Source organism: Nicotiana tabacum, chromosome 7, assembly GCF_000715075.1.
Source record: "Nicotiana tabacum cultivar K326 chromosome 7, ASM71507v2, whole genome shotgun sequence".
Lineage (NCBI taxonomy): Eukaryota > Viridiplantae > Streptophyta > Magnoliopsida > Solanales > Solanaceae > Nicotiana > Nicotiana tabacum.
The window spans coordinates 143,042,044-143,057,223 of record NC_134086.1 but is presented as its reverse complement, the minus strand read 5'-3'; the positions used below and the strand labels follow the sequence as shown (position 1 = coordinate 143,057,223).

Genomic DNA, 15,180 nt, shown 5'->3' with positions numbered 1-15,180 from the left:
ATATCTTTTTCCAATACTTCATGATGTATGTGCGCCTGTGTTACTTCATGTGCTGCCACAGCATACAGAAATATGGGCTTCAGTCCTCTAAAAGGCAACAACATGCCTGTATTGGATATATGGGGCTAAATTTTGCTTTTGTTTCATGGAACCAAAAGCTTGTCTATTCTTGTTGTATTTTTATTAAGATACTTCAAAAAAAAAAATCAATGTAGTTGTTTTAATTTACAATCAAACCTCTATTCCTTTTTCCAATACTTCATGTGCTGCCACAGCATACAGAAATATGGGCTTCAGTCCTCTAAAAGGCAACAACATGCCTGTATTGGATATATGGGGCTAAATTTTGCTTTTGTTTCATGGAACCAAAAGCTTGTCTATTCTTGTTGTATTTTTATTAAGATACTTCAAAAAAATAAAATCAATGTAGTTGTTTTAATGTATGTTTTGCATGAAAGAACAGTCAGAGACTATCTGGACAAAGTGTTTCTGACAATCTTTTTCATTTCATCTATATTACTGTCAACATTTGTTACTCAAAATATTTTTGAATGTCATGCAGTTAGTATTCACTAATCTTAAAATAGCTAATACTCATAGACAGAGATTTTATTTATCCAGCCATTATTCATCAATGTCCATGAAACTTTCATACGATTCCATCCCTGCTAAGTGCTAACATAACAAATCAACTGAAAAGATGTTTCAAATCACCAAGTACAAGAAATTTCCCCCCACTGAGAGCTGGAAACATTGACTGGGGACAATTTTCACCATCCCGTAATGGATCACATTCGCCGGTAGAAGCTATTCACACTTGCCTTTGAGTCTCAAGGTAAATGCCTGTAAAGATAACAGAACTGCTCTAAGTTTCTGCTTGGTTTCTTCATCTGTCAGCACACCATCACTGTCAAACTTAGATGGTGGCTGGAACGCGTTCAGGAAAAATTCAGGTTTGTTAATGAAATGAAGATCAAGGTAGACTCCTATCTGTCGAAGGTGATATTGTGCTCGTCCTCCACCAAAGCCACCTCCAGCACTCACGATTGCTGCTGCTTTATCAGCCCAAACATTTGGAGGTCGAGATGCCCAATCAATTGCATTTTTCAAGGGTCCTACCCAAGGAGCAGGAAATGATAGTTCATTAGTACCAAGAGTATTATCACAAGAAGCAAAATCCATCAGACTATTCGCACTGATGTATTAACAATGTGCGTCTATAACGTGTACGAGGATTGTCTACAAACTAATCTAGCAACCTATTGCTACTTGCATGTCCAGAGTCTAATTGATGCTTATAAACTATAGGGCTTGGATCCAACCTGGGCAACCAAATCCTCCGTTCGTATTAAACTGTACAGGCTATGATTTACTTCAACTCTTATGGTCCACCCATTACCATAGCAGATAATTAGACTCCCAGCTACTACTATGTAATTGGTTTCTTAAACAGACCAGAAATAGTAGCTAACAAACACATAAAACCCAATGGTACAACTAGATGTGGCAAAATGGTTAAAAGAAAACAGTTATCCACCCATATTATCTATTAAAAAATAGATTGAATAATGAAAACTTTTTAAAAGCGGGATCAATCAGAGATTTATAATAAAATATTTTCCTTTATAATAAGCTCATATATATACTCCAAATTGTACCAAATTAAAATAATAAAGTTAGGAAAAGAGTCACTCTCACTCTACGAGAACCATATTATCCACTTAGAAAATGGTTAACCAAATGGGTAATCAATGGATAACTAATGTGCTTCACTTTTACATTTGTAAAACCTCAAATTGGAGGTTCCTCAAGTTTGGGAGACTAGGAATTCTCCCGTAAGTAATCATATTCAAGAAGCCATGGATAATATGAATATCCATATTATCCGCTGGATAATCCGTTTTTTATCCGTCTCAAATACGGGTCGGGTCGGAGAATTTATCTGTTTTTTGAATTACCCGCTTCGACCCGCTCATATCTGACTTGACCTGCCCGTTTGCCACCCCTAGTACAACACATTTAACACTCAATTTTCCAATCAAAAGAACAAAAGAGAAGAAAAACTAAATATTCGTCATATCAACCTGAAAGATGAGCTGTTAAGATATCTTTCAAGCACCTTAACTTGAACAGTTCTTTGGGAGTATTGCAAATGTCCACAGATGTTGGACGTTAAGTTCTAGCTATAACCACATTTATTAGTAAAAATTGTTTTACAACCAAATACATTTAGATATTCCTATCAAGTTCTTAGTTTTGCTCTTATTGATCTCTTAAAGAAGATCATCCTACCAATAGCCTGTGTGAGATAAATATCTTGGATAATATATATATTCATGTTACTATCATTTTGTGCTAATGAGAAACTTTTTCTATAGTTTTCACCATGTACAGCTTATTTGCTATCACTTTTTATAAAAGAAGCATCTTCCCGGTTCAACCTCCATCAATAAAAGCTAAAGTTGCACAGAATAAATCGGCATACTTAATTAGCAATAGTGATCATGGTTCCTAATTCACACCAAAACCACTAATCAAATCACCCATATAGAACACCAATTATTGTCACTTTGCTAGCTTTCAACTTTTTCTTAATCCTCTTTCCCTTTATTTTTTTCTAGTATTCAAAGCTCTGTGCTCACCAGATAAGCATCATAAATCATCATGCTTGGCGTACAAGTCTTCAGATTCTCCGTACATAGAAGTCGAAATAGCACTAAATTGATCAGATCCAAATTCCAAAACAATTAAATCATAAATTAGAAATTTCAATCCATAGTTACCATCCAATAAAGATTAAAGAATAGCTATACTCATGTTCAGATTCCTAGAGCCGAACTAATTATTATACGAGGAACCTTGCTACTTACTCTAATTTTTGCACAGATTTTGAGTATCAAAGTAAGATTTTCAAAAAGAGTAATCATTTAAAGTCTAAATTAGCTTCAAAATAGTTAAGTGGAGCATCAGTTAGAGAAAGTGAAAAAAAGGGGTAAAATTAGGAGGGGGGAGAAAAATGGAATACCAGTGACGGAGTAATTGTACTCGGGAGAAGCAAAAAGGTAACAATCTGCTTCTTCAATTTTCTTACGAAAAGCCTCGACAACGGCAGGATAAGTTCCGTTGACCTCCAGATCAGTGTTCAGAAACGGCAGCGGCGATATGTCGACGTACTCAATCTCCATTCCCTTTATTGAATCCTTGCATATCTCCATCGCTACGCCCAATTACAATCAAACATCAATCACAATATGAGTAGCAATTACAAGCACCAAATGCAAATGGTGAAACAAAAATTTTAAAAAGGAAACGGAGAAAAAACAAGTATACCGGCAAGGAGGAGACCACGATTATAGGAACCTTTACGGAGGGAACCGCAGAGCCCAGCGACTTTGATTACTGGTTGAGATGCCATCACCACTACTGCTTGCATTTACACTCCCGCTATTTTTTTCCTTTGTCTTTTTCTGTCTACTACTGAATTCTCGGAGTATATGTTTGATAGCTTTTCATAAATTTATATAGGGGAAGTCCGAGAAGTTTTATTTCGTGTGTCAACTGACACTAGTCGCTTTTTTATCTCACAAACTAGTATTAGTACTCTCGCGATGCGCGAATACAAATTATGTCAAATTGTAATCTATATTGTTTGAATTATGTGCAAATAACCTTAAAATATAAACCTTTCATATAAAAATTATATAACATTAAATATTAATTTTGAAGCAAAATATGAAATTATTATTCAAATTTCGTAATAGACAACTTTTATTTTATTTGTAGCAACCTAATCCCTTGATTTTAGTACTTTTATTTCGTTTCGGTATCAATATTAAAAAATACTAAATATGTCATGTTGTAATCTGTGTTGTTTGAGCACATTATATCATATTATTTTAAGAAATTTTTTATTATCACTTTGTTTTTGACTGAAAGTCAAATATGTCTTATTCATCACATCATTTTATGCAAATTCTTTTTTATTTTTGTTCTTTTCTTATAGTTATTGTATTATTTATTAATTAATATTATTATACTGACATATAATTTTTTATTAGCTTAATAATTTAATTAATATATTGTTTATTATATTTTTAATAGTCTTTAATAAATATAAATATTTTATTCTTGAAATTTGGTATATTTGTATGCTTGTATCCTCTTATTCGGAATTTTTTAATCATTTAAATTTATTAGTAATATTTTTAAATATAATTTAATTATTTAATTTATTTATTTTTCAATTAATTTAAAGTATAAATCACACTACCTTTATTTTTTTACACATCTCTTCACTACTATATTTTAAATAGTTTTTATATTAATATTTTACCTATAACTAAAATAATATCATATTTTATTTTAAATTTTAACTTTGAATTAGTCTAAAATATTACTCCCTCTGGTCCAAAATAAGTGATTTTTTGGTTGTTTTCACACATATTAAGGAATTCATCTTTTAACATTAATTAGCAATGAAATTGACCATATTAATCTTTACTATCTCTTCACATAAACACTCCTAACACATACTCCAACAATAATTACTCTAAGGGCAATGTAGGGAAAAAAATAATTAATTCATTCTTAAAATCTGGAAAAACCACTTATTTTGGACCACAAGAAAAAAGCCAAAAAATCACTTATTTTGGACTGGAGGGAGTAATACATAAGTTATTTGATTATTACGTTCCAAATATATTGAGTTCTCTTATAATTATTTTTGTATTAGATGCAGTTAAATTTTCTTTTTTTTAGCTAAAGATACAAATTTAATTTTTAATTATCATTAGTAAAATTACCTATATTAGAAATTAATTTATATTTTTAAAATTTTAATTTAATCGTAGAAAAATATTTCTTAATTGTTTGAACAAATTATATCTATATATTGTAGTAATATTTTTACTATTTTATTTCTTTACATGATATTTTCAAAAAAAAAATATGAAATAAAAAAAATCTCATCTTAAATTTAAATAATTCTTATCATTCTATGTTGTAAATTGGACCACATTTTCAAAATATTATGCTATGCTTTCAAACTTAAACTAACTGCACTCAATTCAGATATTAATCATAGGAAAATATTTTCTTAATTGTTTGAACACATTATATCTAAATGTTGTAGTAATATTTTCACTGTCATTTTATATCTTTACGTAAAAAAATTTCTTTTTTAGTTTTAAGATTCAAATTTAATTTCTAATTTTCATTAGTACCTATATTATGTATTTTTAAATATGTATTTGTTTTTTTATTTTTCATAAATAAGACTTCAATTTCGTGGTATTCTCCATAGTTTGAGCATTCTCAACATAGTTTCAAGAACTTTCTAATCTCAAATTCAAATAGTCTTTCCCTTTCTTTCTAATAGTAAATTTTTAATAATTTAATATAATTTTGCTATTTTTAATCTAATATATAGTTTTATTACGTTTTATGTGGATTTTCATTAATTTTAACTTTATTTAATACCATTTTCACTACTATTCTTTATATAATATAGATAAATATACATAAATTTTTGTAATCATAAAATAAATATTTATTTTGTTTAAAAAATATTTCTCGAAAATTTAAACTTTTTTAAGTCTTGTATATTTACATTTATTTTATTTCTAAATTTATGATTTACAAATTTCCTCACATTATCTCTAATTTGTTTTTATTATTCAATATTTTAGTTTTTGATTTTATCTATTAGACTTGAGTTATGTGGACTTATCCATATTATGACTTTTCTTATCATAATATGAAAAAATTTCTCATCTCAAATTTAAATAAGTTTTACCCTTTTCTCTATGATAAAAAATCTGAATTTTAATTTTTTTCCCTATTTATTCTTTATTTTTAATATTATATTATTCAATAATTAATATTATTACATTGTCATGTGAATTTTTATTAGCTTGTTTGAATTTAATATCCATTTCTACCACACTCATTCTAATATAATATTGATAAAAATTTAAAAACTTTCTCATCTCAAATTCAAATAATTTTTATCATTCTATTTTCTAATTTAGACCGCAATTTAAAAAAGTATGTTATGCTTTCAAATTTAAACTAACTACACTCAATTTAAATATTAATCATAGAAAAATATTTTCTTAATTATTTGAAACATTATATCTAAATGTTGCAGTAATATTTACGTATAAAATATTCGTTTACATGATTTATCAATATTAATGTGACTTTGTTATTCTTGTTATTAAAATATTTTTTCTTAATTATTTAATTTTGTTTACCTTATAAATAATTTGTATACTTTATGCAAGATCTTAATTTGTTGCTTGAATTTATTTAATTTTTAAACTCAATAAATTTTTAATATCGTAAGTAAATTTTAGTTTTATTTTATAGCTCCAAAGTACAAATAGTCATAGCTTATCCCAATTTATGTCTTTCTTTATTTTTAATTTTTGTATTCTAGTTTTTTAATTAATTTTTTACCTCCATATTTCTAGTTAATATAGAAGAAAATCTATGAGTGAATCAATATATATATATATATATATACATATAAATATAAATATAGATATAAATATAAATATAGATATAAAGATTGGATTTGTCTAAGATCTATTTGGATTATGTATAAGATTTATTAAACTACTTTCATTAATTATGTTTCCATTTATAATTTTTAATTATTAATGTTGTCCTAAAATTGCCAAGTGGCTTCATTTTAACTTTCCACTTGGTTTAACCACAATGCATACTACTCTCCTTTTAATATAATATAGATGTGTGGATCCCAATCTTATATTTTTTAATTCACGAAAACAGATGGCCTGACGAATGGGATGGCGAGCCGCTGTAGGTTTTTAAATCGGACCGTCATTGTTGACTAGTCATCCCCGTCTTTTGACTTATTCTTACTTTATACTTTTTACAGTAACTCATTACTCAAATAGTTCCTCAACTATATAAAATTATTTAATAAAATTATCTTTTTTTTGTTCATAATAAAAAGTGACTTAACTATGTCTATATCACTCATAAGGTCACTCAACTGAGTTTCTTACGTGCATAGAATATATATTTTTAAAAAAATTATTTTCTTTCAGTCTTAATTTTGTAAATAAATTTTTGAGTTTTTGTTGTTAACATCAAAATTGTTATTATGAACAACTTGTTCTAATTAAATTATTTACTATGCTCAATATATTATTATTCCAACATGCTTAGATACTATTTTATTTTCTATTTTATAGATAAATTTATTTATTCTATAGGGAAGTCCACAATTTGAATTAAAAAGAGAAAAATTGATATAATTTAAAAGTAAAAAAAATATACAAAAGTTGATAATTTAGAGGGCAAAATAGGTACTTGGCAATCAAAAGTTTGAGAAATCTGGTTGAGTGACCTTCTGAGTGCTATAAACATAGTTAAGTGACTTTGTTGTTACAAAGGAAAGAAAAATGACTTTAGTAGATAATTTTGGATAGTTAAGTGATCATTTGAGTAATGAACTCCTTTTATGAAGAGACAATGATCAACTGGTTAACCGATAATTTTGTAACTTAGCAACAGGATAAATTAAGAAAATTTCACCCAATTTTAAATTTTGAGATGAAATTAACATGATAAACAGTTTTTAATAAATTAAGTGTTAGATATTTGATAACTACAATGAGTGGTAGAAATATCAATTTCATCAGAGAAATGAAAAAAGAAAAAGATCTCGTTGTATAAAAGATATTCAACAATTTAAATGTATACACAAAAAAAATATATCCGAACAATTTTTGATGGGGGATTCAGTTCAGCAAACGTAACTCCTCTACGGACTACAATGCTACAACTTTATAGCTTCCAAATATCCATCACAAAATAATGAAAGTGGATATTTAAAAAATGATACTCAAATGTCAAATGAAAAAAACCATATGTAACTATTCTAAAGGTTATCGTCCGCCAGTTTTTGTCCAAACATACAAAGTCATGACTGCTGCCTTTATTATTCTATTGTTGTTGTTATCTTCAAATTTTGAAATAGCGTGGGAGATCTTTTCTTAAGAAACAAAGGCATGAAGAATGCCGATTGCCGAAGCTTGTGGGTGTTCACCATTTTGTACTGTTCAATTATAAGAGAGAATTTGAAGTTATGTATCGCGGAAAATTTGGTCAAAATATAAAAATTATCATGTGTATGGGTCGAAATCTGACCGAACAAAAATCTGTGTAAAGAAGGACGTCAAAGTTGTTAGTAAACTGTATTTGTAAAATAATTCTAGAAATATAAATGAACATAAACAGAAATGAACATAAACAGGAATGAACAACGAAATAACAAAAAACCAATTCGAACCCACTGAATTCACAGTGTTTCCTTAAGGAATTTAATCCCCTCCTAGTACCCAAGGCTATGGATTATTTCCTCATAGGATAGAACGAATTACACACTGGTGTAGTGGTACTTCAAACCCCAGTGTTTCAGCGAACACAAAGTTCGATAGCAAATCACACTTACTGTTGCTTTGTTTCAAGCCTTATTTGGATTTGTTCGTGATAGTCTTCATTGATGACATTTTGATCTATTCCCGCAACCGGGAGGAGCACGAGCAACGTCTCAGAGTGGTTCTTCATACCTTGAGGGATAGTCAGTTATATGCTAAGTTCTCGAAGTGTGAGTTCTGGTTGAGTTCAGTTGCATTCCTGAGTCATGTTATATCAGCATAGGGTATTCAGGTTGATCTGAAGAAGTTTGAGGCAGTCAAGAACTGGCCTAGACCAGCATCAGCTACAGAGATTCGGAGTTTCTTGGGATTGGCAGGCTACTATCGTCGGTTCGTAGAGAGGTTTTCATCTATCGCAACCCCGATGACCAGGTTGACCCAGAAGGGTGCTCAGTTCAGATGGTCGGACGAGTGTGAGGCGAGCTTTCAGAAGCTCAAGACAGCTCTAACTACGGCACCGGTGTTGGTTTTGCCCACAGGTTCAGGGCCTTATACAGTCTATTGTGATGCATCTCATATTGGACTTGGTGCACTGTTGATATAGGATGGCAAAGTCATTGCCTATGCTCCGCGGTAGTTGAAGATTTATGAAAAGAACTATCCAGTTCATGATTTAGAGTTGGCAGCCATTGTTCACGCATTGAAGATTTGGAGGCATTATCTGTATGGCGTGGCATGTGAGGTGTTCACGGATCACAAGAGTCTTCAGTATATGTTCAAGCAAAAGGAGTTGAATTTGAGGCAAAGAAGGTGGTTGGAGTTGTTGAAAGACTATGATATCACCATCTTATATCATCCGGGAAAGGCCAATATGGTGGCCGATGCTTTGAGTAGGAAGTCAGCCAGTATGGGCAGTCTTGCTTATATTCCGGTTAGTGAGAGACCGCTTGCTTTGGATGTTCAGGCTTTGGCCAATCAGTTCGTGAGGTTGGATGTTTGTGAGCCCAGCCGTGTGTTAGCTTGCACAGTTGCTCGTTCTTCCTTATTGGAGCATATCCGAGGTCAGCAATATGATGATCCTCATTTGTGTGTCCTCAGAGACACGGTGCAACACAGAGGTGCCAAGCAGGTTGCCTTAGATGATGATGGAGTTTTGAGATTGCAAGGTCGAGTTTGTGTGCCTAATGTGGATGGGCTCCGAGAGTTGATTTTAGAGGAGGCCCATAGCTCCCGGTACTCAATTCATCCGGGCGCCGCGAAGATGTATCAGGAATTGCGGTAGCATTATTGGTGGCGGAGAATGCAGAAGGATATCGTTTCATATGTGGCTCGTTGTTTGAATTGTCAGCAGGTTAAATATGAGCATCAGAGGCTTGGTGGTTTGTCCCAGAAGATTGAGATTCCTGAGTGGAAGTGGGAGCGGATCACTATGGACTTCGTTGTTGGACTCCCACAGACTTAGAGGAAGTTCGATGCAGTATGAGTTATTGTTGATAGGCTGACCAAGTCAGCACATTTCATTCATGTGGCAGTCTCCTATTCTTCCGAGAGGTTAGCTGAGATCTATATTCAGGAGATTGTTCGTCTTCATGGTGTGCCAGAGTCTATTATTTCGGACCGAGGTACGCAGTTTACCTCGCATTTCTGGAGGGCAATTCAGCGAGAGTTGGGCACACGGGTTGAGTTAAGCACAACATTTCATCCTCAGACGGATGGGCAGTCCGAGCGGATTATTCAGATTTTGGAGGATATGCTCCGAGATTGTGTCATTGACTTTGGAGGCTCGTGAGATCAGTTTTTGCCTTTAGCAGAGTTTTCCTACAACAATAGCTACCAGTCGAGCATTCAGATGGCTCCTTACGAGGCTTTATATAGTAGGCGGTGTCGGTCTCCGGTTGGATGGTTTGAGCCGGGAGAGGCTCGATTGTTGGGTACGGATCTGGTTCAGGATACCTTGGACAAGGTCAGGATCATTCAGGATAGGCTTCGTGCTCAGTCCAGGCAAAAGAGCTATGCCGACCGCAGGGTTTGATATTTGGCTTTCATGGTTGGTGAGCGGGTATTGCTTCGAGTGTCGCCTATGAAGGGCGTGATGAGATTTGGGAAGAAGGGCAAGCTTAGCCCTAGGTTCATTGGCCCGTTTGAGATTCTTGATCGAGTGGGAGAGGTGGCTTATAGACTTGCATTGCCGCCGAGCTTATCAGCCGTGCATCCAGTGTTTCACGTGTCCATGCTTCGGAAATATCATGACGATCCATCCTACGTGGTAGATTTCAGCACTGTCCAGTTGGACAAGGACTTGTCTTATGAGGAGGAGCCGGTAGCTATCCTAGACCGGCAGGTTCGTCAGTTGAGATCGAAGAGTTTTCCTTCTGTTCATGTTCAGTAGAGAGGTCAGCCTGCTGAGGCATCGACCTGGGAGTCCGAGTCCGATATGTGGAGCCGTTATTCCCATCTTTTCCCTGACTCAGGTACTTCCTTCTTATGTCCGTTCGAGGACGAACGGTTGTTTTAGAGGTGGAGAGTGTGATGACCTTCTTGTTTTTAAAATCGAATTCTGCATCCCGAGCCTTAAAAAAATCTTTTAGCATCACCTCGATTTGCGTGCACAATCCGGGCACATAGCCGGAAAGCCTATATGTGAAAATCTGTGAAAAATAATAAATTTTGACTTCGGTCAATGTTTTGGGTAAACGGACCCCGACTCACAATTTGACAGTCCCGGAGAGTCCGTAGGAAAATATGGGACTTGGGCGTACGCGCGGAATCGAATTCCGAGGTCTCAAGCCCGAGAAATGAATTTTTGAAAGAAATTATTTTCTGAAATTGTTTAAAGGTTTTTGAAATGAAATTTGATTAGAACATGATGGTATCGGGCCCGTATTTTGGTTTCGGCGCCCGGTACAGGTCTTATATATGATTTAAGACATCTCTGTGGAATTTGGTGAAAAATGGATGTCATTTGACGTGACTCGGACCTAAATTGCAAAAATTGATGTTTTAAGAAGTTTGAGAAAATTCTTTGATTTTAAGGTTTAATTCGTTGTTATTGAGGTTATTTTGGCGATTTGATCGCATGGATAAGTTCTTATGATGTTGTCGAGTTAGTACGTATGTTTGGTTAGGAGCCACGAGGGCTCGAGTGTGTTTCGGATGTGTGTCGAAAGGTTTCGGACTTAGGAAAAGTTGCAGGTTTTCAGCTGTTGGTATTCTGATATGTCCTTCTTTGCGTTCGCGGGAGGACCCTCGCGAACACGATGCGTTAATTTTTCTGAAGGAAATTCCTTCTACGCGAACGCGTAACCCAGGTCACGAACGCGAGGCATTGGGGGGTCATCCCTTCACGAACGCGGTCCTGGACACGCGAACGCGAAGGCTAATTGAGCCTGGGCGGGGGTGGGGAATTTACCCTACACGAACGCGACCAACTGGACGCGAACGTGAGGGCTCGAGGAGTTCTTCTCCGAGAACGCGAGTCCACATATGCGAACGCGAAGGTCTCTCAGGCCTGACTCATCGCGAACGCGAAGACCATTTTTGCCCAGTTATTTTAAGTTCCAAAAACTTAACACATTACGGGAATTTCATAATTTTTCACAAACGTCATCTTCTCCACACTTCTTGGGCGATTTTTGAAGGAGAACTTCACCATAGCTTCATAGGTATGTAATCCTAAGCTCGTTCTCTTCCATTTCTATCAACACCCATTAGATTTCTAGGCTTAAATCATGTGATTAAGGGTAGAAAATTAGGGATTTGGGTAAAGTTAGGGCTTTTTGATTATTTGGGAATTTGACCTCGTTTTGGGGTTGGGTTTCAAAACAAATTGTATATTCGGGCTCATGGGTGAATGGGTGATCGGGTTTTGGTCTGAACCTCGTCTTTTGGCCAAGCGGGCCCGGGGTCAATTTTTGGACTTTTTGGGAAGAATGATTAGAAAGCTATAATTAAGTATTGGAATTGGATTGTTTAGCGTTTATTGATGTTATTAAGTCGATTATGTCTAGATACAATTGATTTGGAGCCGAATTCGAAAGGAAAGGCGGTATTTGAGGTTTGAGTTGGCCGTGGAAGTTCGAGGTAAGTGTTTGGCCTAACCTTAGCTTGAGCGATTAGGAATTGAGTCATACTTGCTATTTGCTTCTTGTTGAGTACGACGTATAGGCATGGTGACGAGTATCTATACGTTCGTGTCAAGCATGCCCGTGAGTCTTATATTGTGATTTTCATGGCTTCATTGTATTATCCATGCTTTAGAGGTGATTTCTATTTGTTGTGACAAGTTTGTGGAAGGAATTGTGACCTTTGAACATCGAGGAGCATTGGCTCAAGTTATATTACGAATTGTGAAAGTATATGAGTTCATTGACCCTTTGGAGCATTGGCTCAAGTGGTAAAGTGAGTTCTGAAGTAAAAAGTGAATAAAAGAAAGAAGTCATTAAGTTGTTCTCTTGTCGGGATATTGTTGCTTTATTGGTTATCTCCTTTGCCGGGACTTAATTGTTGAATTGTTGTTCCCTTGCCGGAATTCCTATTATAATCTTGTTTATTCCCTTGCCCCCCCCCCATTGTTTGTGATTGTTGTTTGGGTGAGGAAGAGTGTAAAGCACGAAGGGTGAAGCCGTGTATTATTTTTTTGTGAGGAAAGAATGTAAAACACGAAGGGTGATGCCGTGTACGATTGTGAGGAAAAAGTGTAAAGCACGAAGGGTGATGACGTGCCGCATGATGTACCATTCCGTGCCGAGTTTATTGATTATATGATGAGTAAAGAGAGTAAAAGCACGAAGGGTGATGTCGTGCATTTGTTGATTTCTGATTCTTTGTTGATATCCGAGATATGTTGTTTCCTCATTACCGGATGTCTTTCTATGCGGAAATTGTTATCTCCCCCATAGCATGCTCCCCCTCTCATATTGACTGGTTAATTCTGTATTTCTTTTCCGCTGTATATATATTTGAACTGCACAAGTTTATTTGGTAGTCTGGTCCTAGCCTCATCACTACTTCGCCGAGGTTAGGCTCGACACTTACTAGCACATGGGGTCGGTTGTGCTGATACTACACTCTGCCTATATGCAGATCCCGGAGCAGCTTTTGGACAGTAGCTTGGAGGCTTCCTTCAGTCCATCCGGAGACCCAAGGTAGACCTACAGGTGTTCGCAGGCCCTGGCGTCTCCCTCTATCCCTATTTCCTATTTCATTTTCCTTTTATTCAGAAACAGCGTATTGTTATTTTCTTCAGACTTTGTATGTAGTGAATCTAAGACCGTCTGTGACACTGTGACACCAGGTTTTGGGTGCTTTAGATTTTTAAGAGTTGTAATAGATGCATATTTCAGATATTTAATTGTTATCTTCCGCTTAATTATTTAAAATTTCGCTATTTTTATGTTATCTCCTTATATTTGTTTTAAAGAAATAATTGGATAATGAAGTAAGTAGTTAAAGGATTGGCTTGCCAAGCTCACATTAGTAGGCGTCATCACGACTCCCGAGGATGGAAAATCTGGGTCGTGACAAGTTGGTATCAGAGCTCTAGGTTACATGGGTCTCACAGTTCACAGACAAGCTTAGTAGAGTCTGAGGGATCGGTACGGAGACGTCTGTATTTATGAGGCTACAGAGTTAGGAAAACTTCACATTTGTTCTTTCTCATCGTGTAGTTTTGTTTCTCAATGCTGATTGAATTTCTACTTTGTTCTTTCGCAGATGGCGAGAACACGTGCTTCCTCATTCACCGCTCAGCAGCCCGAGCCCCTAGAAGTAGCTCCTACGAGGGGAAAAGGGCAAGGCCAAGGTCGTGCTAGAGGTCGAGGCAGGGGTAGATCTCAGCCCCGAGTAGCAGCACCAGCGGCGGAGCCTCAGGTTGACTTTGATGATGAGGTTTCGGCCCCATCAGTTCTTGTGTGCCCAGCTCAGGTCCCATAGGGGTTTATTGCTACCCAGTTCTTCAAGAAGCTCTGGTCCGATTAGTGGGCCTCATGAAGAGTGTCACCCGGGCAGGCTTACCTCCTGTAGCACCAGCCATCTCTCAGGCTAGAGGAGGAGCCCAGACTCCTACTACTCGCAGTCCGGAGCAGGTAGCTCCCCAGATTCAGACTACAGTGGCTCAGCCAGTTAGAGTAGTTCAGCCGGGTGTGGTAGCTCAGACCGGTGATAGAGAGGCTATGTCTGTCGATACTTTGTGGAGGTTGGATAGGTTCACTTAGCTCTTCACTACTACTTTCAGCGGTGCATCTACTGAGGATCCCCAGGATTATCTAGACAGCTGTTATGAGTTTCTCAGGAACATGGGGATAGTTGAGACTAATGGGGTCGATTTTGCCACTTTTTGCTTGTATGGATCCGCCAAGACTTGGTGGAGAGATTATTGCTTGGCTAGACCAGCCGGATCGCCAGCCTTGACTTTGGAGCAGTTTACACAGCTATTTCTGGAGAAGTTTCTCCCCATTACTCAGAAAGAGGCCTATCGGAGGCAGTTTGAGCGTCTCCAACAGGGTTCCATGACTGTTACCCAATATGAGACCAGATTCATCGATTTGGATCACCATGCTCTCATCATACTTTCCACCAAGAGAGAGAGAGGGTAAGGAGGTTTATTGACGGTCTTATTCAACCTATTCGTTTTCAGATGGTTAGGGAGGCTGGGAGTGAGATTACTTTTCAGGAGGCGCCCAATGTGGCCAGGAGAGTGGAGATGTTTATGTCACAGGGAGGTGATCATGGGTCAGACAAGAGGCCCCGTCATTCAAGCCGATTCAGTGGT

The 15,180-nt window shown here is 35.9% G+C and overlaps 1 protein-coding gene across 1 annotated transcript; it reads right to left on the bottom strand.

Annotated features, from left to right (window-relative positions):
* Nucleotides 1-573: 573 nt before the first annotated feature.
* LOC107798682 (NAD(P)H:quinone oxidoreductase) lies at nt 574-3,506 on the bottom strand. The gene is made up of 3 exons (XM_016621709.2): nt 3,331-3,506; nt 3,026-3,217; nt 574-1,115 (listed from the first exon to the last, which is right to left on the bottom strand). Exons 1-3 carry the CDS (start codon nt 3,431-3,433, stop codon nt 808-810), a joined length of 603 nt encoding a protein of 200 aa, XP_016477195.1. The 5' UTR covers nt 3,434-3,506; the 3' UTR covers nt 574-807.
* Between the last annotated feature and the right edge of the window lie 11,674 nt (nt 3,507-15,180).